This window comes from Penicillium paradoxum, assembly GCF_028828445.1.
Source record: "Penicillium paradoxum strain IBT 22861 chromosome Unknown utg000007l_segment0_segment0, whole genome shotgun sequence".
In the NCBI taxonomy this organism is placed as follows: domain Eukaryota; kingdom Fungi; phylum Ascomycota; class Eurotiomycetes; order Eurotiales; family Aspergillaceae; genus Penicillium; species Penicillium paradoxum.
The window spans coordinates 5,205,565-5,233,170 of NW_026643185.1; the positions used below are offsets into that span (position 1 = coordinate 5,205,565).

The window sequence follows — 27,606 nt, forward strand, 5'->3', positions numbered from 1 at the left end:
AAGATCGCTAAAGAGAAGCGCTATAAATAATTATAAGAGAGTAGTTATATTTTTAGCGCTTATATAGATAAAGATTCTATCCGAGAGAAAGATAAAAGAATACCTAAGACTAAGAGGATATACTACTAGGCTATTAATCTTTAGATAAAGTAAGTTAATATTCACTTATATATAAGGTATATCCGACGAATAAGTGACTTACTTACTATTAGGTTCGTTATACTATATTAAATTAAGGGCTATAAATTAGGGCCTAGCTATATAGTTCTAGACTATATACTTATTAAAGAATTTCTTCGGTAGTATAGTTATTTAGTATAAGGAAAAAAAAGTAAAAATAGACGGCTAGTAATAACCTCGGTTCTTAATTATATAGAGAGGCTATTTAGTAGATTTAAAGAAAAAATATAAATTAAAATTATATTAGAAGACTAAAAAGAGATAACTAGTATAAGCCCCTTTATAGATCTTATTTTCTATATTCCGGAATAAAAGCTAAACTAACTTAGGTATAGTAGGTAAAGAGAATATTAATAGAAAAGGAAAGAACGATTAAGAATATCGAGGATCCGGCCTATAGCTTTACTAGGAAGGATTTTCTCTAAGTAATATCCTCTATATAGCGAGCGGATTATCGACGGTTTATACCTAGATTACTTAAGGCTACTATTATACTAGCTCTTTAACTATATCTTTTTACCGGAGTAAGGATTAGAGCTTTTATACTAGCTTATAAGGATAGAAATTAAAAGGGCCTAAGATACGAGGTAAGAGTACTACGACGTAGAGATTATACGTAGCTAATTACTAAATAGGATATCGATCTATTTTTATTTCTATCCTCTATAGAACCTTAGACGGTAGAGTATAAAGTTAACTAAAAGTGGCTTAAAGGAAATCGAAACCTAGACTATATAGTATAAGTTAAATACTAAAAAGAAAGCCTCGAAAAGGGTAGCTTAAATTAAGAGCTTACTCGCTAACTAAAAGTTAAGGTTCGGAATCGGTATTTATAATACTAAGAGGCTATAATTCGCGTCTAGTTATATTCTCCTATCTATTACCCTTTAGTACGGTGCTCTATTTAGTATCGAAATAATAGAAGACTTCGCCTAGTTTAACCTTTTAAGTAGAAAGCCTATAAAACTACGCTAGAAGGATAAATATCTAAAAAAGCCTATTCTTAGAAATATTATAGCTAATAGCCTATAAGACGTTCTACTCTATAAGGAGCGGTTTTATAAGTTATTACGTAGAATAGTTATAACCGCTAGATATAGTAAGAGTTTAACTATTTATATGATTCGGAAGTATCTTAGAAGTATTATTAAAGGTAGGGTAGTTAAAGCTTATAGTATATTAAAAGAGTATATTTACTAATCCCTAGTATAGAAAACTATAGCTCTACCTTAGTATCTTAGATTTATAGATATAAAGATATAGGGATATACCCTAAAGAGTATTTATTATACTACTCTCTAATTAATCTAGTCTCGGCTATTTTAGGAGAAAAAAAATAGTTATATTATATCGAGTACTTCTAAGGTATTAAAGACTTTTATAAGCGCGGACTTCTAGAGGAATTACTAGCTAAAATCGAGGCGAGTATCCTATAGATACTAGAGCTCGTCGATACTAGACGTTAGTTCGAGTAACTTAAAGAATTAAGCGACAATAAAGAGCTTTTAACTACCGAGAAGCTAAACTATAGAAAGGCCTTAATTCGATTTCGTCTTATAGAACTAAAGTGATACTAGAACCGCTAGGTACGAGAAAGACGAGACTAAAGGATCCTTAATAGGGGTAAAGAAGAGCTAGTAATTAGTGACGATAACGTTTCTACGCGGGCTTAATCCTTACTTATACCCGAAATCGCCCGGATTTTAAAACTAATATCTTCTAATAAGGAGCTTTTATTTAATAAAATACTCCTTTTCGTAGATAATCTAAAAGCTTATTATAAACGCGATTTCGGGGTAGCTTACCTTCTACGGGAAAGTCCTATTTAAGGTCGCTACCCCGCTAGAGGCTACTTTAAAGAAATTAAATAGTAGGTTACTATATTATATAATTCTAAAATAAATACTAACTTCCCTAGTCTAAAAAAACCCGATAGAAGTACTTATATTTATAACTATATTCGACGTAAGATTACTTTAGATCTTAAAGTCTTAGAATTATAGTTAAGGTTTTATTACGAGTATATAGATTAGCTATAATTAACTTAATAGCGAAATCACTACTCTTCCTATCTCTAATTATAGAAAATATAGCACTATAAAGTTATTATATACCGCTATATAGTTATCCGGCCTAGCTACTACCCCTTCTACTTATAGGATATAGACCTTAACGCGGAAGATTAATTATATTAATAGTTAAAAAGCGGTAATCTAAAGTAATATATTAAAGAGAAGTATATATTTAGAGACTAGGGGTCTAGAGCGAAGCCGACCTATAGATATAGCTAAGCTTTCGTAGATAAGCGTAGCCTTCGATATTATTTATATAATATCTATAAGCTAAATAAAGCTATATAGTTAAATCTAAAGCTCCCGAGAAAGATAAAGCGTACCTATAAAGTAGAACGGTAAGTATCTTCTATAGAACTAGAGGAGCGACCTAAGAGACGCCGTAAACGATATTATAGTTCGGAACTCGGAGATACTTTAAGTAAAAGTAATAGAAGTAGCTTAGTTATATCCTACTTTTCCGTAAAAGATTCCTTACTTACCTCCCCGCTAATAACTCCCGGTCCTAATATTATTAGTCCTACGATCCTTAAACCTATTAGACTTAATATAGAAGATAGATACTAGTCTTATAACTAAGTACCTATTTAACTAGACTTACCTAATCTCTCTATAGACAAGCCGGAGATAAAGAAAGAACTATTTACTTATTCTACGCGATCTAGTAAAGATTATACTAACGATAAAGCAAGTAAAAGACTAGGTAAGGCTTTACGACTAGATTCTCTTATCTCCCCTAGCGATTAAAGGCTAAAGCTTAGGCGCGAGGAGCACTATTATACGCTAGTAGGATCTAAAAATAAAGCCCTTTATAGTAATTAAGCCGGTATCCCGCTCACCCGAGCTAAGTTAAGACTATAGCCACCACTTAATAATCCCGGTGGTTCGAGTACTCGTAAGGCCTACTAGAAGCTTAATATATAAGAAAAGCGAAAGATACTTAAGCTTAAAAGCTAGAAAATGACACTAAGGTAGATTAGGGCTCTCTTCGTAGATATAGATACGGCCTTCCTACGATAGAGCTAGGAGGATATAGAGCTTCCTCGGCGATATACTAGATTATAGGCTAATTAAACGAATTATCGTATCTATACTCGCTAAGATATTTTTCTTTAGTCGAGCACTATACTTTATATTAACTATAGTATAATATATTTATATATAAGTTAAGTTAATTTACGTTTCGAGAATAATAAAAACTAAGCTCTTTACTACTCGTTTCCTAGTAATTACCGCTCTTACTTATAATATACTCTCTTTCTTAGTAACTAATATAGATATTAAACGTCTATTTAATACCGCTTAGGATATTTATTATTATTACTATAGTAGAATAAAGTTCTATACTATTAAAGATCTAATAATATTCCTCTATATAACTAGATTTAATATAGAAAAATAGAAACTAAGGCTTTTAGAGAAGTTCTTTTCCTAAGAAGAAATTAAGGTTATAAAGGAAGAGAGGGAGGAAAAGCTTAAGGTTATTAAGATTAAACTAATTAGTGATATAAAGAAATAAGAGGATAGTATCTAAGAGGATAATACCCCTTTAATTAATATCGATATTAATTCTAGGCCTAATTTACTAATACCTTCTAAAGCGACCTAGATCCGGAGCTTAGGAAGAAAGCGGAAAACTTAAGAGGATAATAATTATATATATTCGAATTAGATATTAATTATTAGTATACTATTTATCTACTAGTATTATAATATTAATATTCCTAGACCTACTAAAAAATAATTCTATATAAAAAATAGTTATACCTATTAGGGATTATAAAGTGAATACTTAAATATATAGGGAAAATCTATATAAGTTATAAATCCTATAATTTAAGGTATTTATATTATTTATATTATTTATAACCTAACTTAGGGCCCTAATAACCTAGCCGGGTCGAAGGCTATAACCTAGACCTAACCCCGGTGCGAAGGTATGGCCCTAAAACCTAACCTAAGTTAGGTTAGGTCCGGGTTAGGTTAGGTTTTTTCTAGGTTCTACAGAAGTCTATACTTACTATCCGGCTAATTATATTATAGAGTATAAGGAAGACGAAGGTAAGTGGTACCTCCCTATCTACTCCCTATAGGCACTAATAGAAGCTAGAAATAGAGGATTAGTTCGATAAGATAATAGGTAAGGATAGCGGCTTACTGCTTAGATTAGACTATGACTATAAGAGGGAAAAGAAGCCGACCTAGGGATGTCCTTTTGGATGTCACCGATATTAGGAAAATGTCAGCTTGCATTATCTTAAAAGGTTTTGGTACTGCATTCGATATAATTGATTTAAGGTAACAGAAGTTACATTTCTTTCTCTATATGGAATTTCTCTATTATATACCAAGGAAAAAGGTTCCAAATTTACTATTAAGATATATGAATAGGACATTAGTCACATATAACGTTTCTAGCCTTAGAATAATTGCCTAGGTGGAACACTTCGCTTGATTGTTAGAATGAATAGACACGGAGACAAATAAGCCCTAGGATCAAAACTGGGCCGCGGGGATATTAAATGAGCAGAGATTCTCACACGCGAAGAGGCCCGAGGAAGACTTATATAGAGTGAGTTAGGAAGAGTCTGATTTTTAGGGCGTTCTTGCTGCTTAATCAGGGTCTTCACACCTCCCGCTACGGAAGTTATATATATTTAAATATATACCTAGCCGTCGGTGATTAGTTTAATCTAACGCTTATTGTCTTAGGGAGCTATAAGGATTTCGGCGAACTTACTATTGATCTAATATGTGAAAGTATCTAGAGATAATCAGCAAGATTCATAAGTCAATAGTTTAGAAAAAGAAACTTTACTAGCATTTATGACAGTAAGTGATAAGGTAGCATCAGTTTGAGCGTTGTCGCTTTTAGTAAGCGCAACGATACGTTCCTAGCCATACTGTTCATCCGCTAAAATAGTTTAGAGAACCATTCCTTAGCAGACCGATATATTGAAAGTCGCATCATAAAGTACTTGCGCGATAAGCACCAAATCGAGTATGCCCGCGGGTGAACTCATGCGCGAGGAGTCGCTCTGGTGTGTTGTGGATCATACCAGAAAGGAATTAGTCGGAGGTGACGAGACAGTCTGCACAGAAATTCGCCGGGAGAAGTAAAAGGGTCCATACAGGTGTACTGGAGCACGACGCTCAAGAAACAGCGGCGATCTTTGGCGGTTGCCACGTAGGAAATGCCATCCTAATCGATACTTGGACCATTCCCTCGTTTTCTCTTGCACCACAAACTTACAACTAGAATTTGAGGACCTGTGAAACTTCGGGATTTTGGGCTTTCCTTGGCTCGCAATTGGGATGTCTCCAACTATGGCTCAGATGAAAGACGACTATCCAGCCCCAATAGTAGTGATAGACAAGGATCTGCAGCAGGGTGATAGAGATACACCACAAAACAACCTAAACGAAGTTGTAAGGCTACTTCAATGAATTTATTGCACGATGAGTTTGAGTTGCATAGTTGTGATCTCTATCCGAACCTACTTGATCCTTAGGAAAGAAGCTCACCTTCGTTTTTTTTTTTTTTTGTTTTTTTGTATTTTCCCTTTTCAAAAATGCAAGTGGACAGCTTGAGATACTCCATATTCCTTTTTTCCGTTGTTTTTTTTTTTTCGTTTTCTTTGGGGTCGCGTGGTGACGAAAGCCACCATAACGGATTTTCCAGTTTAATCATTGAAGATGCGCCCAGTATTTCTCCGAGATCGCAAGATTTTCGACCACTTTTGTCCGATTTCCCACGCACCGAATCAATCGTCCTGCCGTATCATGATCTCGGATCACCTTTTTCCAGCTGTCATAACCGTGACCCTCGTGCCATTTGGCCATATTCTCGTGTCCCACAATTACAAGGCCATCTTGCGCTCGGCTGAGCGCAACACACTGTCGATTGCGGTCTCTCACAAACCCGATGCCCATTTCGCCCCCTGGTCGAGTCATCGAGAGGATTACAAAGGGACTTTCGCTACCCTGAGAGGCATCGACGCTTTTGATTTCGATTGCTCTCAGGCGCAACTTGTCATATAGCAAAGAACAGAGAGCACGGCGTTCTTCATCGTAGAAGGAAAGGATCAAGATGTCGTTCTCCGAAATTCCGTTCCGAGTCATTCGACTAACCAATCCGCAAATAAAATCGACATATTCCGGATTGAGGACAGACGTTGAGCCTTTGCGGCGCCAAAGTGAAGATTTGTCAACAGATACGAAATAGGAAGTTCCGCGCCCACAGTCATACCAGCCGGCCATCTTAGTAGAGAAGTCCTTTGCCTTCGGTCTATTGAAGCACGATTGATGAGTTTTCAATTTCGAATCATAAAAGCTTTCGCTCACATGCTTGCAAATGTCTGGAGCCATCCGGTACTGTGTGCGGAGCTGCGTGTGAGGATGACCGGTTCGAATCATTCGTTCAAACAGCGAGACCTGTTCCGTGTTGAAACACTCATTTGATCCTCTCGATATCACAGTGGGTGCAAGCTGTGCAGTATCCCCACTGAGGATTACTTTTTTCAACCCATTCAGATTGCGCATGATACCATTTAGCGCTTGTGACTCGACCATTTGAGACGCTTCTTCGATAATCAGGTATGAGGGCCGAAAGCCTCGGAGCGCCTTTCGACCAGCGGTTGATGCAGTGCATAAAACTATCTTTGCATTTTTCAGGTAGAGCTCTTGCAGGTTCAACCAGAGTCTCCTCTGCTCTCTGACAATTTTTGCGTTTGTCTGAGGAGGGGATTCATCCGCATAAGTTGATCTTGATACCGAAACAAGGGCGGTTGACTCTAGAAACAAGTCGCCCTGTCTTCTGAGAAGTTCTTGGGAGGTTATAAAGTCCCACAGGCAATCTCTTTCCTTAACAGAAATGTCACTAGCAGTTTTGTCTCTCGTGATCTGTTTGGGTTGGCCGCTTGCCATGACCATTTCCAATGCGTTGGTGATATGTGCTCCTAGTGAAAAATGGTGACCTGGATCCGTAATTCCCTCCATCGAGGAAATAACAATTTGCCGGAGTCCTGGATCAATGCCACGTTCTCGGAGATCTCTGTCGACCCTTTTGAACATTGGAGACGGTTCCCCTGGGTAATCATCGTCCTCATATTCATCATCATCTTCATCGCCTGCGTGTGAAGATGATCCTCGCGGCATTTGCATTTCGTGTGACTCACGGTAATCAGTCCCTAGTCTGTAAAATCCCGCCATAGAGATCTTCTTATCTTCCATATACCGAATGATGCGTTCCGTAATCACATCAAGGCCATGGTTGGAGGCGCAGACAATCAGGAGTGGCCACTTTCGCTCAAGGCAATGGGCGGCAATAGAGACAGACACAGAAGTTTTGCCAGTGCCGGGTGGACCTGTGACAAGAGAAAGAAAGTTCCACCATAAACTTCCATCGGAGAATGCGGATCGAATTGCATTGATCTGCTCCTCGTTCCGGGTTCTCTGGATGTTATTGATGAATTGACCCGTTTTTTGATCGATCGGGTCTCCATGCCGATGGAACTCGATCGTTGTATTGTCGTGGGCCAACAGCAGACGTTTCACTTTATTGTCCCTAGCAACAGCAAAATGGTCGTTTCCCCACATTGCATATCTGATTGCCCGGCGTGCTTGTACAATCGCTGGATTAGGAGAGCCAAAGGTTGCGAACCCTGCTAAATTCAGTCTTATCCCTATCGACTCCTGGATCGCTGGTCTTTTTAGCCGTACACAGATTGCATGATAAGAAGATTGGCGATCGATAATAGAAGATATCCCTTGTGAAGAGACAACAACGCCCTGCCAAAGCTTGATCTTGTTATCTTTGCGAGGTTCTTCACTGGCATTTGGCCTCTGTGGGGAAATGGTGACAGGTGTTCCAGGTTGCGGGAGGGGCATCGCTTGTTCTAACATCTCCTGCGCGTCTTCTCGATCTCGAAGTATAAACTTCGCATCGATAACTCCGTAGAAGTATTCATCGAGCCCCTTGCCTTTGATGTTATGAACATCAGACGCTCGGAAAAGCTCGAATTCGTAGAAATTGTTGAACTGCGTGATAGCCGTCTCTTTTTGAGCATCTGCTTCTCGGAGTAACCCAATCATCCGGATTGTCTCGTATTCTCTCTCATTAAGGAACACGCCAAACGGTGCATTTGTGTGAGTGAGTAGCTCAGGATTTTCCTGAAACCCACTGTCCGTCATATTTGGCCATCCGAACTTTCGACGTCGATGATGATGCTTTATAGTGGGGTCCGTAACTGGGGGGATCGCCTTCATCATTGTAAAGATTTTTGCCTGTTTAACATAACGACATGCGTAAAAAGGGTACGGGGCAATGTCGGCCGAGGCATAGCAGCCATACCACACCAGTTCTGTAGAATCTCATCACGTTGAATCCGCGTCACGACACGGATAGAGATGCTCTTTGCGCGCATATTCCGAAATCGCTGAAATGCGTGGATTTGGTCAGGTGAGAACAACCGTTCCAGTTGGGTGTCCGGTATTTCGAAACCCGAGACCATCTGCGGAAAAGTGTGAGAGGTCCATTGAATCTGGAAAGCTTCCGCGCCGTCCTTTCCATTGCATGCTTTTGCTGAGCTTTTATCAAGCTTAACCTTCTTGAGATTCACATCTGTCAATGATGCTGAAAAAGTGAATCTCTCTGCATCAGACGGGGTGAAGGTGGGGGTTCTTTCGGAATCAAAGTCATCGTCGTCCCAGGCAGTCCATATCATAGTGAATTCACGGTACAGCGTTTTGGAGTTTTGCACTTCTAGGCGAAGACGTAGACCGAAATGAGGAATCTCCGTTCCCCCTCCGATGAAAAAGGAGAGAAGAGCACGGGGCTCGGAATATACGGCGCAGGTTTGACCGTCTTGGAGACGCGTAGCTTTTGCACCGCACACAATTGTCGTATGAAACCGTTGGAAAAGATTCACGGTCAAAGTACCGGCTCTTTGTTTTCTCAAATCGGCTGGTCGCTTGCCTTTGTACTTGTCGTCATAACATGCAGTCGTTGCGTTATACCAGTTGAGCTCATCACTGCCTCGTGTCATGCGCTTCGAAATCTCTATCACATCATGGTCGCAACTGAATGGCTCGTCGGGCTCCTCCATGGTGTCAAAGTGGGGGACGTGATACCTGCACGAATAGAATGGATTAGAGCCGAAGAGAAGATTCAGTTGGAGGTTCCTTACCTGGCTTGAGGCTTGAGGTTCTCAGTTCTGCTGAGATAAAGCACCTGGCAAACTTTGCCTATCTAAATTTTGAGGGGAGTGTGTCTTCATGGGTTAGACCGGGGGAAATCATGGGCTCAGTTGTTGGTCACTCACCTGGCTCAAACTCGATGTTGTGAGGTGAGTGGACAGTAACAATGAGAATAGGGGGACCTGAATAAGTCAGTATCGAAGAAGAATGTCTTGACGGATGTCAAACGATGCGATCAAGTGAGAAGAAGTTGAAAGGCAGAGCGAGAGGAAGCTGGGAAGCAAAGTGATAGATGGCGATGGATGGGAAACATACCGGCTGAGGACTCATAGAAGACCGTGGAGTGATAGTCAAAGTACTGCGCAAGTTCTGGAAGACAGGAGACGAGAAGAAGGAAGATAGTTGAAGGAAGAAGAAGGATAATGAAGAAGGTCAGGGAGGTTTATATAGTATATGCTATTTGTTTGCCATACGTTATCTCATATACTTTATGTATATCCCACGGGGTTATGCATATCATCATTTCTAGCTTCTAGTATCGATAGATGGAGTGATAGCAGACATGGGCAGCTTTGCATTTATACATAGTAGTGCACTTCCTCTTCAAAAGGGATGGCGCCATCTGTTAGCTTCCAAGTGCAAAAGGTATTAAATCTAATGTTTAGTGGGGTGTACGGCAGGCAATAGGCGCCAATTGGACTACCGGCTTTTTATTGGTTTAGCATTTTTCCAAATTCACCGCCTACCTAGGTAGCTCTCCGCCTTCTGAGGTTCTAGGCAGCTCTCCCTCATCAAAATGGATTTACCCCTTTATTATATCAACATGCCTTTATACGTTGATCTACTACCTTTTCGAGATCGCATTATTGAACTCTCTGAAGATAGTGCATCCCCTAGTATTATCTGTAGTACTCTTAATCTTAATTGCTACCCTCGTACGATCTAGAGACGCTTAATTAAATAGGGTAAGAAACAGCCTGAAATTGTTACTACTACTAATGAAGCTCTATATACCCGTGTAAAGGAGCTTATGTTTTCTATTAGGCTTTTAGATAAATAGATACTACTAATTCTCTATAAAGAAGGCTTTACTCTTAGTAGCTATATACTCTCTAGAGTATAGAAATAGCTTAGTATTTACCGTCGTACGGACGCTCTAGAGGTACGATAGGAGTAGATAGAGTAGATTAAGGAGGTTATTACTAATAAAATTAATATTAGTGATATTAAAAGCTATAGAAAAGTCCTTCTCTATTATTATTTATACCGTTATAATTATTTATATTCTTTATAAGTAAGTCTATTTAATATATATATATATTATATATATAGAGTACTAATAGCCTTAAAGGACGTATATCTTTTAAGTATACTATAATTAGCGGCCTAATATCCTTATTAATCGTATATATAATATTTAATATATACGTAGTATATATATTAATCTAGGTCCTAACTTTATATAGTATATTAATAGCTATATAAAGTTAGTAAACTTTAGAATTAAGATCTATAGATTAATTAATAGCTACTTACGCTATATTTCTTAGATATATATTAGAATTAGCGCTTATATATAAGTTAGTATATACCGCTAATACCTTAATACTCTCTTAATTCGCTAATATATTCTATATATAATTCGCTTAGATCTTAGTACTAAGATTACTATATTAAGAGATATTTATTAGACTCTTCGCTAATTATATAATCCTAAGATTACCTATAATTAATACTACTAGCTTAGAAGAAGTATTAAAAACTAGAGAATTAAGACTTAGTAAGGCTAGCTTTTAAAATTAGTAATATATCTTTATTATAATTTCTTCTATAAGCTCTAGAGTAAAAACCTTTTTTCTTTAGCCTCTATTCCTAATTAAGTTATATTACTTATAATCTATATACTAATCGTACGATAAAAGGTTATATTATATATTAAAATATAGAATATCTATTATATCCGTAAATAACCTCGCCGGCCTTAGAGTATATATAGGAAACTATATATAAACTATTTCTATCTACTAGATAATATATATAACTATAGTTTATATATTAACCTAGTCTTTCTTTTATTACTCTATAATCTAGTAAAAGAATAGGATCCTAATAAATATCTACTATTTAATATATAGATATAGTATCGTACGTAGCTAGCGGAGATTAGATTTAATCCTTATAACCCTATACCTTATATACTATAGGAACGTTCTTAATCTTATCGTACGGTCTATAAAGAGCTACGCTAGCGAGCTATTTAGTATAAGAACTTTAGTACGCTTCTAAAACTATTATTATATAATAAGCCTACTAATCCGAGATATTAGATACCCTTATTTAGCGAGAATAGAAGTAGTTAAAATTAAGATTTATATTTATAAAGTAATTATATATTCTTTCTATCCTCCTTTCTTATCTTCTAAATTATCCTTTTATATAATTATAATAATAGGCGACTCTATTAATTCTAATACTACTAAGGTTTAGGATCTTACTAGTACCTCTTTAACTCCCTAAGTATAGTTAATCCCGATTACTAAGCTTTAGTCTTTATTTCTCTTATCCCGCCTATTCTATATAATACTATCCTTTAGTACTACTATTATATACTATATAACGCGTATTAAGGAAGAGAGAGGAGATTATTAATCCTAGCGTTCTATTATTCTAGAATCCTCTAAAAAGAGGATAGCTATAAAATCTAAGTAAATTACTATATTATCTAGTTAGTATAAGATCTCTATATAGGTATACTTTAAGCTTTAGTAAAATTTAAAGAAGCGTAAGGTCTTTTAATTTATTAGTAATTATCTATATCTAGGCGACCTTTTAGAAATATCTAACTAATATCGTATAATATAGGGTAATAGATATCGGATATTACTATTTATACGATCTCGGACTTTAATAATTTTATTAAAAAAAACCTCCTCCTTTTAATACCTCTAAACTAGCTAAAATATAATATTAAGACTAGCCGTAAAAAGGACTAATTCTTTCTTATCTTAGATATTAAAGATAAAACGCCTACTTTTCTATTAAATTAGTAGAACTATAGATAATATAGTAAGGATTTAATCCTTACTCGCTTTAATAAGGTCTCTTAGCTAGGTAGTAGGAAAGTGTCTTTAATTTATATCTTAATTAAGGAAAGAAAAGAGAATAAAAAAGAGTAGGAATAGCCTCCGCTAGATCGTACGATAGCTACGCTAGAGCTAAAAATTAAATAAGAGCCTCCTAGTGATACCGAGAAGAAGTAAGTATAGCCTCTACTAGATCGTACGATAGCTACGCTAGAGCTAAAAGTTAAATAAGAGTCTCTTAGTGATACTAAGAAAGAGCGTCTTAACTAGGAAACTTAGGAAAAGGATTATTTACCGGATACTTTACCTAATATCTATAACCCTTTCTTTATAATAACCCCTAGCCGATATACTCGGGAGAGTAAGGCTCGTGTTATATAATAGGAAGAAGCTAAGTAACCGGAGTAAGCTAAGTAGCTAAAGGCCTAATCTTAAAAGCGCTATAATATATTAGCCTAGCCTATCTTAATACTACCTATTTATTATATAAAGACTTACTTATAGAGACTTTAAGAGTAGATAAATTAATTTATAGGAGTTTATAGTTTAATACTATAGGTTCTATTAATACTTTATATTAATACTTTATATTAATACTTTATATTAATACTCTAATATAATATTTTCTAGTAAAAAAAATATAAAAAAAAGGTTTAATACCGCTTAATTTATATCTCGTACGACTTACTTAGTTTTACTATAAAGGCTAATTATCCTAAGTACTATATAAAGATATAAGTCTTACTTAGGTACCGTATATAGACCCTATATAGCTAGAGGGGTAGGAAAGAAAAGAATATCTATAATATAGAAGTATAGTATACTAAAGAAATCGTATAAACCTATCTAATTAAGAATAATAGGATCGTCTTAACTACTATCTTTATAAAGAGTAATAGGATTATTACTATTACTACTTTCTATAATTAAGAAAGAGTAGGCTCGCGATATACCGGGTAATATAATATACTTAAACAATATATTAGGTATAGGATTAGGCTAACTTCTTAGTCTATTTTATTTTCCTCGATAATCTTATATAGTATACTAACTTATATAGTCCCTCTATTTATAATTACTATATAAACCTCCGAAGTAGCCTAATATATAGATATATAATAGGAATAGGGTTATAATTCCTATACGATTACACTAATCCTAATATTAATCGTATTTAGTAATAACCGGCTATCTATAAGATTAAATTAAGAGAGTATTTATATATAAGAGTCGTATACTTATAATCTAATAGTCTTTAATACGATTACGTATAAAAAAGATATTATAACCTATAAGGGTTAGTAAGACACGTCTTTTATCGCTATATACGAAACGCTAGAAAAAAGGGCTTCCTACTAGGAAAGGGCGCTAAGAAATACCTCTACTAGCTTACTAGGTATTAAAAGACTATATAAGAGATTAAGTCTCTCTAGAATCTAAACTAGGGCGTAGACTAGTAGTAATCGGCTACCTAAACTTAGCTCTACTTAATATATAGCCTTTATAATACTTAATTACCTATTATATTATAAGTACCTAACTACCCGTAAGATTAGGACTACTATTAATAAACCCCTAAAGCTCGTCGTACGTAGCTTATATTATATATATATAAGCCTAGGACTAAGTAAAATCGGCGGTAGAGGAGGGGTTAAATTAGCGGCGGGGGCGCGGGGCGTAGAGAAAGCCGAACTATATAGTAAAAGTATAATTAGTAATAGATCTAATATATTATAGCGCTTACCCGCTATACAAAGAAAGTATTTTAATAATAATAATTAAAAAAACTTAGGATATAGAAGATAGAGGAGAAAGAAAGGAGGAGAAAGAAAGAAAAGAGGAGATAGAAACTAGGGCTATAGACTAGTTTTAAATTAGTGAGGGCACTTCTAGATTAGGAGATATTAATACCTAATCTCTAAGGTATCAACCACTTTTAAAAGGAATATCATTAAACTATAAGATTCTCAATAGATGAATTGAGCTTCATTAATAAGATTCTTAATAGATATAGGGCTACTCAATAAATCAGGTCATTTAATAAGGCTCTTAATATATTAATTAAGATTTACATATCAATAATATTATAGACATTGTACGAACCTTAGAATTCCATTTATTCTGCCAGGCAGAATGCCAAAATGCTAAACCAATAAAAAGCCGGTAGTCCAATTGGCGCCTATTGCCTACCGTAGGGGTGCACCAACACCAGGTATGTATGTTAGGTGCTTGGCACGATTATTGTAGCAAAGATTGTTTATTGTGTCATTGTTTGAAAAAGCTAAGATAGCTAACAGAGGTAAGAATAACTTATAGACCTTGCTCCTTCCAGACGTCGCTTGAGATATCTGCCAACTGATCAGGTGAGATCTCAATGTTATGCTCGGGCGGGACTAGTTGGCGACAAAACAATTCTTCAAACCCAATGGTCAAAGGTACTGCTGGCCTGATAGTAATCTGTGAGTTGGATTTATTTGCGTCGCGGGATGTTGTAATGGACTGCCGTATAGTTAGGACGTAGCGGGGCCGCTGGGATCGTAAGGAGCTGACCACTGTGTCCAAAAAAATAGTCTCAAACTTGATATCGGGTGCCTTTCGATTGACAGACACAATGATTACAAGCTTCACATCGCCCTTCGAGTTCGTGAACCACCATTCTGCATCTGCCTTCAACTTTTGATAGGACTCAGAGACTCCAACTTCGACCACAACGGTCGGCCATTTTGCATCGCGACCTGGAATAGGTTGCGTAGGGACCCACGACTCGTCGGCCTCCTTTGAAGAAGACATACCTCGGACGCGTTTAGACCCTACCGGGCGAATCGACCGACCCAGTCCCATATCGCGTACCACATCTCGCACTTCACAAAGTAGGCCGCGTGAAGCTGTGTCATGGGCCCCAGTCACGAGCTTTATTATCATAGATCGAGTGTCGTAGCTGAACATATGTCGAGCGGAGCTCGAAGAAAACTCTTCCGCAATAGTTGGTGGGACGTTTGTGAAACGCAGGTATTTTATCACCTTGATGGGAAGGTTCTGCTGCTCTCTAATGATATTCCGGATAGCGCGGGCCTCCGACCCGATGGCTTCATATGTGTCATCGGGTAGTTCTTGGAAGCACTTGACGTCGGGGGAGTCCGTGTCATCGGACATATCTGAATGTCGCGACATGGTGGTCAACATGGGCGTTTCCGAAATGGTATCGAAGTGAACAGAAAGTGCTGACTTTTTTTGGCGTCCGAAACTATATAGTCTTAGTAAGTATTGGATACGGTTTGTAGTAATGAGTCATCCTTACCTTATCAATCGGATGAAGGTTAAAGGTGATCGGCACACTGTGCCAGTTGGAAAGACGATGGCAATGGTGCTTGTTCGTCGATTAGAATGATCGGCACACTATACTAGTAGTGATGGCAATAGTGATTATTCTCGTCGACGACGAAGAGAAGGAGAATAGTCGATAAGGATGATCGGCCTACTATGCCAGTTGGTAAGACGATGGTAAAGGTGCTTATTCGTCGATTAGAATAATCGGTATACTATACTAGTAGTGATAGTAATAGTAATTAGTCTTATCGACGACGAAGAGAAGGAGAATAGTCGATAAGGATGATCGGTACACTATACCAGTTAGTAAGACGATAGTAAAGGTACTTGTTCGTCGATTAGAATGATCGGCACACTATGCTAGTGGTAATGGCAATAGTGATTGGTCTTAGACCTCCGTAATAGGCCTGGTTAGGCCCGGACCTCAGGCCCATAGCCCAACTAGCAGTGGGCTATAGGCCCTACCTTCGAAGCCTAACCAAGCCTATAGCCCATTATGGGGGCCTATAAGGCCCCTATTAAAGCCTATTTGTATATATAAATATAGTCTTAGCGCTTATAAGCCTACTGATTAATGTCTGTTCTTTATATATATTTAAGTCTATATACTTACCGCGGAAGATCTCGGCGCCGGCCCTGATCTAGCCTAATACGGGGGTTCAACAGTTAACAGAGAATCAATGTGCAAATATATATATTTCACATAGAGAGAAGTTAGTGTATCTTTCTATTAATTTATATTTTTCTCAAATTTCAAAAATCTTAATTTTATTAATTTAGTTAATTCAGTCAATTCAGTCAATTTAGGGGGTAATCTGAATACCTAGAAATACTAGAAAAATCTGCATTACTTATGTATCTGCCAAGCATTAGCATGTTTGTATTATTTGAAGCCCATTGGGCCCCCATAAAAGCCTAGTGGGCTTCTACCCTAGGCCCATAGCCACCGATGGGCCTAGGGACCGGGCCTAAAGCCTAGCCCATTTGCGGGTTGGGGCGGGTTGGGCTTTGGGCTTTGCGGGCTGGTGCGGAGGTCTAATTGGTCTTGTCGACGACGAAGAGAAGGAGAACAGTCGATGAGGATAATCGGCACACTGTGCCAGTTAGTAAGACGATAGCAAAGGTGCTTGTTCGTCGATTAGAATGATCGGCACACTATACTAGTGGTGATGGTAATAGTGATTGGTCTTATCGACGACGAAGAGAAGGAGAACAGTCGATAAGGATGATCGGTATACTATACCAGTTAGTAAGACGATGGCAAAGGTGCTTGTTCGTCGATTAGAATAATCGGCATACTATGCTAGTAGTAATAGTAATAGTGATTGGTCTTATCGACGACGAAGAGAAGGAGAATAGTCGATAAGGATAATCGGCACACTATACTAGTTGGTAAGACGATGGTAAAGGTGCTTATTCGTCGATTAGAATGATCGGTATACTATACTAGTGGTGATGGTAATAGTGATTGGTCTTATCGACGACGAAGAGAAGGAGAATAGTCGATAAGGATGATCGGCACACTATGCCAGTTGGTAAGACGATGGTAAAGGTGCTTGTTCGTCGATTAGAATGATCAGCACACTGTGCCAGTGGTGATGGCAATAGTGATTGTTCTCGTCGACGATGAAGAGAAGGAGAAAGAAGAAAGAAGAGAGAGGGGATGGGCGTAGAGAAAATAATGGAAAGGGAGGTCAGAGATGTCAGATGAGGAAGGTGTTAAGGTGACATCTCCTACCTACTGAAATAAGGAAGGAGTAGGGGGACTTTAGGAAAAGCCACTTTAAAGTGATGCTACTCTTTAGGTATTATAACCTGATTCATTTAGCTTAAGATGGTATAAGGGCATGATGGTAATGGCCGCCACTAGGCCACTACTAGACCTCCGCACCAGCCCGCAAAGCCCAAAGCCCAACCCGCCCCAACCCGCAAATGGGCTAGGCTTTGGGCCCGGTCCCTGGGCCTATCGGTGGCTATAGGCCTAGGGTAGAAGCCCACTAGGCTTTTATGGGGGCCTAATAGGCTTTAAATAATATAAATATGCTAATGCTTGGTAGATACATAAGTAATATAGATTTTTCTAGTATTTCTAGGTATTTAGATTACCCCCTAAATTAACTATAGGTGCCTGAATTGACTGAATTGACTGAATTGACTGAATTGACTGAATTGACTGAATTGACTGAATTAACTAAATTAACTGAATTGACTAAATTGACTGAATTAACTGAATTGACTAAATTAACTAAATTGACTGAATTGACTGAATTGACTGAATTGACTGAATTGACTGAATTGACTGAATTAACTGAATTGACTAAATTAATAAAATTAAGATTTATGAAATTTGAGAAAAATGTAAATTAATAGAAAGATACACTAACTTCTCTTTATATGAAATATATATATTTATATATTGATTCTCTGTTAACTGTTAAACCCCCGTATTAGGCTAGATTAGGGCCGGCGCCGAGATCTTCCGCGGTAAGCATATAGACTTAAATATGTGTAAAGAATAGACATTAATTAGTAGGTTTATAAGCGCTAAGACTATATTTATATATATAAATGGGCTTTAATGGGGGCCTTATGGGCCCCTATAATGGGCTATAGGCTTGGTTGGGCTTCGAAGGTAGGGCCCATAGCCCACTGCTGGTTGGGCTATGGGCCTGAGGTCCGGGCCTAACCAGGCCCATTGCGGAGGTCTAGCCACTACCTCGCCCTCATTTACCTTAAACCAATGATTAGAAAAACTCCCCTAAGCAAACCAAAAGTATAAGGTGATCGAGTTCTGAGAGAATCAGAAGTAAAAAAATGATCGCATTCTAAGACGATTGAAAGCAACAAGAGAAAGACATTCAGCTTCTCAAGAAACAACTCATAGCCTCTTTTTAAGACGAACCGGGGCGCTAGGCCGACGGGGCTCCCACGGCTCCTATATTAACCAAACTAGTTAGTGATTAAACCTCTTGAAGATCTTTTTATGAAGTGGAGTACGAGTCGGTAGTCTCATCCCGAGACTTGTGCACGTCACCCCTAACGCAAATGTTATTATTTCGGCTATTCACCCGGATACCCGCGAGAGCGCGAATATTGATGGGCCTGAGGTATCCTATGTCATCGTTGGGGGCATTTGCGCGGTTCAACGTAGTGATTATGACGGCTGCGATGGAGCTCAGACGAGGTGATACCTAGGCATCCTAGCGAGTTGGATCGGTGGAAGAGTCCACTCTAAGAGACGACACCATGATAGTGCTTTCGTCACCAGTTATGGTGATGGAGTTATCGATGTAAGTATTGATTGGGGAATCCCACGGGTCGTGTATGTCGTTCTGATCGACGCTTATGACAGTTGTATCGCTGTGTCTGGTGATAGACAATGTGTATGGGAGTGGAGCTGTGGCTGGAGTGGAAGTAGAGATAGGTTCAGAAGTAGATGTAGAAGAAGGATTGAGGTTTGCCCGCACTTGAGCGAGTTTATGTAGGTGGTGTCGCAAAATCCTCTTGGTCAACACCCTTGCTATCAAAGCCGCGGGAAGCGCGGTCAGTGGTGTCGGTGACTGTCTCCTTGACCTTGTCCCGAGTGTACTTGGTGGAGTCAGGAGTGAGCTCCTACTAGGCCTCTGTAGGAAGAAGTGGTCAGTACCTACAACTTGATAGGCAAATAAAGCAGTGTCACATACTGGTGGAGAAATCCTTGTGGCCGCAATCAGACGTTATTAATATTGATAGGATTTTGGTAGTTGGAGATAGAAGTAAATTGTATAATATAGTTTGGTTGAAGTATGAGATGTTGAAGGAAGAACTGCTGAAGAGGCAAAGATGGGGGGTTTAAATGAGCGCGAATCCAAATTATAGGGGAGACTAAACCCAGAGGGCTTCAATCTTGTGAAGAGCGTAGTCAGAAGACTTTGAGCCACTACAGTCGCTGGGCTGTTGCGGCCGTCAGTCAATGGACCTAGAGCTGTGGGCGTACGTCCAGCTTGGACTCAAATCCACAGCCCGAAGTACTTGGCCACAGATCGGGTGCTCTGGGCCCTTGGCTATGGAACCATAGCCCTCCCACCATAACTCATCGGTATTGGACGTGCGTCAGTCGACTACTGGTCCCTAAACCGCAGTCACTGTTCCCAAAGCTATGCGCCAGCTGGGCTCAGTATCCATCAACTGGCGATTTGGTTGGATTACTAAACTTGATGGCCTGGTATCGAGTACTGATATGTTATCTTAAATACACCCAGCCAAAGAAGCTACTCGGCCACCTATTTTACCCCGAGTTACTTTAAGTTCCTGCCCGAGGTTCATAGATATTGTCGCCCTACCTCTCTATCTCGGGTCTAGCCCTAACGGACCTGATCCAGTATACTTTCAAAACACACCTGGCGCTCCCTAATCTTAAAATTTGTGGTTTCTTTATTCTCAATTTGTTGATTACCACTATCCCGAAATCCACGGCCTCCTCAACGACTTCTTAGTAAATACAGTGAAAGAACTGCTCGGTTAGTTGCCTAGGACAAGCCCCGAGCCATAACTATCCACTTTTCTGCCATATTCCCCAGGCCTCCAACCCATGTCGGAGCAGAGCACTAGGGCTAAGCCCCACTTTTTGTATTTAACCCAGTTTTTACCCAGTAATAGAAACCACCGTTTTTGACCCTTCGCGTTGACAGTTATGAGCCCGGTTCGCAAATTCTAACCCCCCCCCCCGACGATGGAGATAGAGTCAGCGGTCGCCTTAGGAAGGCTTACATCCTATGAGCAGTGGAAACCATGGTTATTACAGATCAAGGCAATAGCCCTCGAGGCAGAAATTTGGTAATAGATCAATCTAGATCTCCTAGTTAAACCCGAGAGACCCCTACTACCTATAAAACCTATACCTTCCGGGATCCGACGAGATACATAATCGATCGACGACCTTACCGATTAAGAGGTCGCTCGTCTTCGTGATCTTCGAGGGATCTACTAATACGAAAAGGCAGAATACGATATATAGAATAAGGTACGACGAATGATTATAGGGATAATTATAACCACGATAGACCCGAAATTTAAAATATACCTTCTCGGCTAGCTTACCCTATACTAATAACTCTATACCCTCTCCGAGATATTCTAAGCGTCCGACTAAACCTATATCTAGACGTTACGGTGAAAGTAGCGAAGCCTTATCGAAGTTAAGGTTACCTACGATACCGCCGAAAAGTAGCTTCTTAACGTCTACTAATAATATATTAAGGGTAACGCCGCCGGCGTTCCGGAAATTTAGTATTAAAAAAGTATAATTTTCGATCTCCTCGAGTATCTTAAATATATCGTACCCGGCTTTTATAATATCTAGTATTACGAGGTTTTTAATAAGTTATAGAAAATTAAAGTCCCCCGGTTAATCCGGATCTTCTAAGGATAACGAGAATTCTAGTCTACTTAATCGGGGTACCTACTCGAAGTCACACTAGGGGCTTTCTTAACTTAGTAAGGATATCTAGAGGCGAAATCTAACTCGAAATTAGAACCTTATCGATATATATATAGTAAGCTACACCCTTTCTAGCGGTGTTTCTACCTTAACCCGATCTTACGACTATTAAATTTCGAGCTATACGAGCCGACTATCTCTCGTATTCGAGAAAAACTTATAGATAAGGCCACCCTTACTAAGATTAAGAAAGTGCTTCTAGGATTTAAGGGTTTAGAAGGGGAAATTCCCTAGGAAGCTCCCTAGCAAGCATACTTAGTATGGTCCTTAGAGCCTATAACTAGCTTCTAGTTTCTAGTTTCTAGCTATATATAGTTTCCTACCTTATATCGTTAAATAATAATATACTATAATAGTAAATAAGGACACTATATAGGTTAGTATATAGATTAAATATGACGATCGTGGATAGGAAACTGAGTCACGTGACTATAGCTATCGCAGAGTAGGTCCGAGGTTTATGAAGTTTATAACTTAAAGACTCTCTAAAACTCGGTGATAGTAAGTTTCCTTTTCCTCTTTTCCTTTCTTTCTCTATCTTAGTATTTTCGTTAAATTACACTCTTTCTTTAAAGATCTAGCTTATAATATAATACTAAGACCACTCTTTAATTTCTTAAGATAGTATAGCTATACGGATTATTATTATAATTAATCCTAGCTCCGCCTTATCCCTACTTTCTGCCTCTTAGTACTAACCTTTAATCCCGATTAGATCCCGAACCCCGACTAAAAACTAGACCTACTTATTAAGATAGTAGGTACCCGACGAACTAAAGATCGTAGTAAGTAGCGAGCTACTATAAATAACTCTAATAAAAAACCTAAGGAGGAGAATATTCCTTAACTAATAACCCTAATTAATAATACGATCTAACTTAAAGATACTAAAGAAGAGAAAGGCGATATTAGAGAAGGTTTCTTTATATATATATATCTATAAAGGACTCCTACTAAGGATCGCTTTATAGAACTAGTAAGGGTATATAAATAATTTAAAGAGAAAGTTTCTTTCCTCTAAGTTAATAAGATTAACTTAGAGCTCTACTTAGAATAAATAGTATAAGAATAAGATAAAATTATTATTTATAAAGATCTCGCTATCTATAAATAAGAAGACTTTACTTTTTATTTTATTAATATATAGTAAAGTATACTAACTATAAAGATTTCTATTTATAAGACTATTAAAATATCTAACGCTCTAATATTTAGTAATAGAAAAAAAGTCTAATTTAAGACTTAGAAAACTATTATTTATTAGAAACTAAAAGCTAATATAGATTATTATCTCTTATCTATCTACTATAAACTCGCTATAGATCTTTTAAGTATAAGATAATACTATTTAGGTTAACTAACGGATTTATAACTTTCTAGAGGTTTATAAATAACGTACTATATAAATATTTAGATAAATATACTATAGTATTCGTTAATAATATTCTAATCTATAGCGAGAACCTTAAGAACTACCGGAAGTATATATAGGAGGTATTAAATCGCCTATAAAAGATAGGACTTTAAGTAGTACTATATAAGTATAAGTTTAGAGTCTAGGAAACTAAGTTCTTAGGCTTTATTATTAGTACTAAAAGAATTAAAGTTAACCTAGAAAAGATTAGTATTATAAAAGACTAGAAAATCCCTACTACTATTAAAGGAGTTTAGTCTTTTCTTAGTTTCTCTAATTTTTACTAAAGGTTTATTCTAAAATATAGTAAGATTATAAAGCCTCTTTACTATCTAACTAGATAAGATACTTAGTTTAAATAGATACCGCTATATAAAAAAGCTTTTAATAAACTAAAAGAGCTACTAATAATAGCTTTAATTTTATAGTATTATAATCTAGCGTTATCTACCTAAATTAAGACTAATACCTCTAACGGTATCCTTAGAGGCGTCTTAATATAATATTATAAAAATAATTTTTAGTATTCTATTACTTTCTTCTCGAAATTAATATAGTCCGTAGAATTTAACTATAAAGTATATAATAAGAAATTACTTATAATTATATAAACCTTATAGGAGGAGCGTATAGAGTTAGAAGATCTTACTTAAGAGGATTATTTTAGAATTTTTATAGACTATTAGTCCCTAGAGTATTTTATAATAATAAGATATCTAAATTAACGATAGATTCGATAGAGTAAATTCCTCTCTTAATTCTATTTCGTAATTAAATATCATCCTAGGAAGCGAAATATTATCGCTAACGCCCTCTTAAAGAAGGATATACTATATAAGGATAGGAGTAAGTTTATTACTTTACTTCCTTATAATTATCTTAAGAAAGGTATCTACCCTACCTTATTAACGCTAATATAGATAACTATAGAAGAGATCGTTAACTATATAAAATAAGTAAACTATATAGATATAGGTCTCGAAAAGTTAAGATAAAAGGTATAAAAAAAAAGGATCTTTACTAGTAGTTAGAGGAAAGACTTTTACTATTTAATAATAAGTTAGAAGTACCTAATTAAAAGGATCTATATATTTAGTTATTAGATAAAGTCTATTATTAGTCTCTAGTCGCCTATTTAGGCGTTAAAAAGATAAAGAAGCTAGTCTCTATTTATTATTATTAGCTTAGATAGGCTAATAATATATAATAATATATAGATAACTATTTAGTATATAAAAGAATAAAGTTATAAAAAGATAAAATATTTAGATTTCTCTATCCTTTACCTATCCCTAATCGACTCTAGTAATATATTTCGATAGATTTTAGATTATTTCTAAAAGATCGATATAACTTTAATATAATATTCGTAATTATAGACTATCTAAGTAAGCGACTAATCTTAATTCTTTATTATAAAGATATAAATATATAATAGATAGCCCGACTCTTTATAAACTACGTTATTTATATTTTAGGAATACCGGAGACTATTATATTAGATTAAGATAGATAGTTTATCTCTAAGTTCTAGATAGAGTTCTATCGAATACTAGAAATTAAGAGAAAACTATTAACTATATACTATCCTTAAACTAATAGCTAGAGTAAGATTATAAATTAATATATAGCTTAATATCTTTATCTATATATAAAACTAAATTAAGATAATTAGTTAAAGATTTTACCTATAATTAACTTTATAGTATCTATTCTACTATAAGATACTACTAAGAAATCTCCTTTCTTTATAGAGAGAGAGTATAAGCCTATAATAACCTTTAACTAGAAAGATCCTAAGTATATCTCCGCTAATAAACGAAGTATAGTAAATATACTCTTATAACTATAAGATATATAGTCCGAGATAAAGGAGTAGATTAATAAGTCCTAGAAACTCTAGATCTAATAAGTAAATAAATATCGTTAGGAAAAGGATTTTAGGGTAGGAGATTAAGTTTTTATTATAATAAAGGATTAGTTACCTAATAAACTAAGTCGGAAGTTATCTTACTCTATAAGTAGACTATATATAATTATAGAGAAGGTTAGGAATTTATATAAGTTAGATCTCCCGAGATCGATAAAGATATACCCTATTTTCTATCCTAGTAAACTATATAAAGCGTTAAAAACTAAGCTACTATAAAGATAATATAAAGATCTAATACTACTTATTATAATAAATAAAACTAATAAATAGAAAGTTAGTAAGATTTTAGATACTTATACGTATTATAAGAAGCTTTAGTACTAGGTAGAGTAGGTAGGATATAATATAGATCTATAGTAGTATCTAGTAGGTAATCTAAAAAACGTACTAAAAAAGGTTAAGGAATTCTATAAAAAATATCCTATAAAGCCCGGACCCCTAGTACGTCTATATTACTAGATTAAAGCTATAGAAGGCGAGAAGTTATTATAGGATTATAAAGATAATAATAAGCTAGTATTTAGAGACTAAATATAATTTAGATAGGGGAGTATATAATAATCGTAGATAGGAAACTAAATTACGTAACTATAACTATCGTAGAGTAGGTCTAAGGTTTATAAAGTTTATAACTTAAAGACTCTCTAAAACTTAGCGATAGTAAGTTTCCTTTTCCTCTTTTCCTTTCTTTCTCTATCTTAGTATTTTTCGTTAAATTACACTCTTTTATTAAAGATCTAGCTCGTAATACTAAGAATAGTATAATATATATCGAAGATTATTTTAAAAAGCTTTAATTCTATATTAAAAGAAGTTTCTCTCTACTAATTAAGAAATAAGGAGCTTATAGCTTATTACTTATTTAAGTATAAAGCTAGATAAGATATTAGATAAAGATAAAGTACCCCCTTAGGTAGTCTTAGATAAAATAACCTAATATCTTAATAATAGTAAGTCTAAACCCTACTTATATACTAAAAATTTACTTATCTAAATAAATATTATCTATACTAATTTACTTATATTCTAAAGAGAAAACTATACTTATTTTCTAATAATTACCGCTCTTACTTATAATATACTCTTTTTTTAGTAACTAATATAAATATTAAATATCTATTTAATACCGTTTAGGATATTTATTATTACCGCTATAATAGAATAAAGTCCTATACTATTAAAGATCTAATAATATTCCTTTATATAACTAGATTTAATATAGAAGAGTAGGAACTAAGACTTTTAGAGAAGTTCTTTTCTTAAGAAGAAATTAAGGTTATAAAGAAAGAGAGAGAGGAAAAGCTTAAGATTATTAAGATTAAACTAATTAATAATATAGAGAAGTAAAAGAATAGTATCTAAGAGGATAATACCCCTTTAATTAATATTAATATTAATTCTAGGCCTAATTTACTAGTACCTTTTAAAGCGACCTAGATATAGAGCTTAGGAAGAAAGTAGAAAAATCGAGAGGATAATAATTATATATATTCGAATTAGATATTAATTATTAGTATACTATTTATCTATTAGTATTATAATATTAATATTCCTAGACTTACTAAAAAATAATTCTATATAAAAAATAATTATACCTATTAAGGATTATAAAGTAAATACTTAAATATATAGGGAAAATCTATATAAGTTATAAATCCTATAATTTAAGGTATTTATATTATTTATAACCTAACTTAGGGCCCTAACGACCTAGTCGGGTCGAAGGCTATAACCTAGACCTAACCCCGGTACGAAGGTATAGCCCTAAAACCTAACCTAAGTTAGGTTAGGTCTAGGTTAGGTTAGGTTTTTTCTAGGTTCTACAGAAGTCTACTAATAAGTAGGATACCTTAAGACTATCTACCTACTACCGGAGCTCTTATACTTACTTAGAGCACTTAGTAAGAGATTGCTCCTTCTATTTAACTAATATATAAAGTGAGTTAACTTAATTAAGAGCTTCTTTTTACTTCGCCTTTTCGCTCTTATTAGCTATAAATATCTCCTTAACGGTAACTCACTTTCTCTTCTTTAGATCGAGGATTTTATTTTAGGCTTTCTTTAGCTCTTTATTTCTAATATAGACTTATTTACGCTAATAACCGAATTCTTTTATTATAACCGACGTAGCTTAGGACTTAGGGCTTAAAGCTAGTGCACTAACTTACTTAAGAAAGCTCTAAAGGCTATCGCTATTAAATATCGAAGGTGCGATATACTAGCTTACGCTTAAATAGCTTTAGATACTAGAAGAAGATATAATTAAAAGACTTTATTAGGCTATAAATATTCTTAGGTTTACTAATATATAAAACGAATTTTTAGTCCGATAGGAGAGTCTAACGTATTTATAAGTATCTAAAAGAGCTATAAAAAAATACTATATAGCTATTTTATAGACTATTAGGTTATATCTAGAGATTACGATTAAGCACTATATATAAATAAATACTCTATAAATATATAAGAGGAGCTTTATAAGCCCTATAATTATAAGCGTAGTAGAAGTAATACTAGTTTATATATACGAAAATAGGGCTAAAATATAATATATTTTTAACCCTATAGGCTTAATATATACGAGTAATTACGCGTATATTTCTTATATCTATATATAGCTACGTATAGCCCGGAATATAGTCGCCTTATTAGAGTAAGTCCGATTCTACTATAAGCTAGGATAGTTAGAGTAAGTATAGAGTAAAGATTTATAGTACTAGTATAACTTAGGAGAAATAAGTTTAATATTTCCCGTTCTCGCCCGAAAACTCGGAATAGAGCGGAGGTGTTAGTAAGTAGGTTAAAATAATTTTTAGCTAGTAAGCTAGGGACGTAAATAGATTATAAAATATACGGATCTACACTTTAGGTAGAGAAGGGGCCCTTAGTTTATTACTATACTTTAACTACTATTTTGTACG

At 35.8% G+C, this 27,606-nt stretch overlaps 5 protein-coding genes across 5 annotated transcripts; 1 reads left to right on the forward strand and 4 right to left on the reverse strand.

The window, feature by feature from the left end:
* Window positions 1-742: 742 nt before the first annotated feature.
* On the forward strand, window positions 743-1,616 carry N7457_009433 (uncharacterized protein; the record flags this gene model as incomplete). The annotated part of the gene is made up of 3 exons (XM_057180476.1): window positions 743-767; window positions 1,214-1,333; window positions 1,546-1,616. Coding segments are annotated over 3 exons (216 nt in total), but the record flags the coding sequence as incomplete, so codon positions are not given.
* Window positions 1,617-5,939: 4,323 nt separating this feature from the next.
* N7457_009434 (DEAD/DEAH box helicase family protein) lies at window positions 5,940-8,444 on the reverse strand (the record flags this gene model as incomplete). The annotated part of the gene is made up of 1 exon (XM_057180477.1): window positions 5,940-8,444. The coding sequence occupies one exon, from the start codon at window positions 8,442-8,444 to the stop codon at window positions 5,940-5,942; it is 2,505 nt and encodes an 834-aa protein (XP_057028863.1).
* Window positions 8,445-8,518: 74 nt separating this feature from the next.
* On the reverse strand, window positions 8,519-9,358 carry N7457_009435 (uncharacterized protein; the record flags this gene model as incomplete). Its single annotated transcript, XM_057180478.1, has 1 exon — window positions 8,519-9,358. The coding sequence occupies one exon, from the start codon at window positions 9,356-9,358 to the stop codon at window positions 8,519-8,521; it is 840 nt and encodes a 279-aa protein (XP_057028864.1).
* A 5,484-nt stretch (window positions 9,359-14,842) lies between these two features.
* Window positions 14,843-15,715, reverse strand: N7457_009436 (uncharacterized protein; the record flags this gene model as incomplete). The annotated part of the gene is made up of 1 exon (XM_057180479.1): window positions 14,843-15,715. One exon carries the CDS (start codon window positions 15,713-15,715, stop codon window positions 14,843-14,845), a length of 873 nt encoding a protein of 290 aa, XP_057028865.1.
* Window positions 15,716-19,336: 3,621 nt separating this feature from the next.
* N7457_009437 (Heat shock protein 9/12) lies at window positions 19,337-20,631 on the reverse strand (the record flags this gene model as incomplete). The annotated part of the gene is made up of 3 exons (XM_057180480.1): window positions 19,337-19,471; window positions 19,543-19,555; window positions 20,609-20,631. 3 exons carry the CDS (start codon window positions 20,629-20,631, stop codon window positions 19,337-19,339), a joined length of 171 nt encoding a protein of 56 aa, XP_057028866.1.
* Window positions 20,632-27,606: the final 6,975 nt, after the last annotated feature.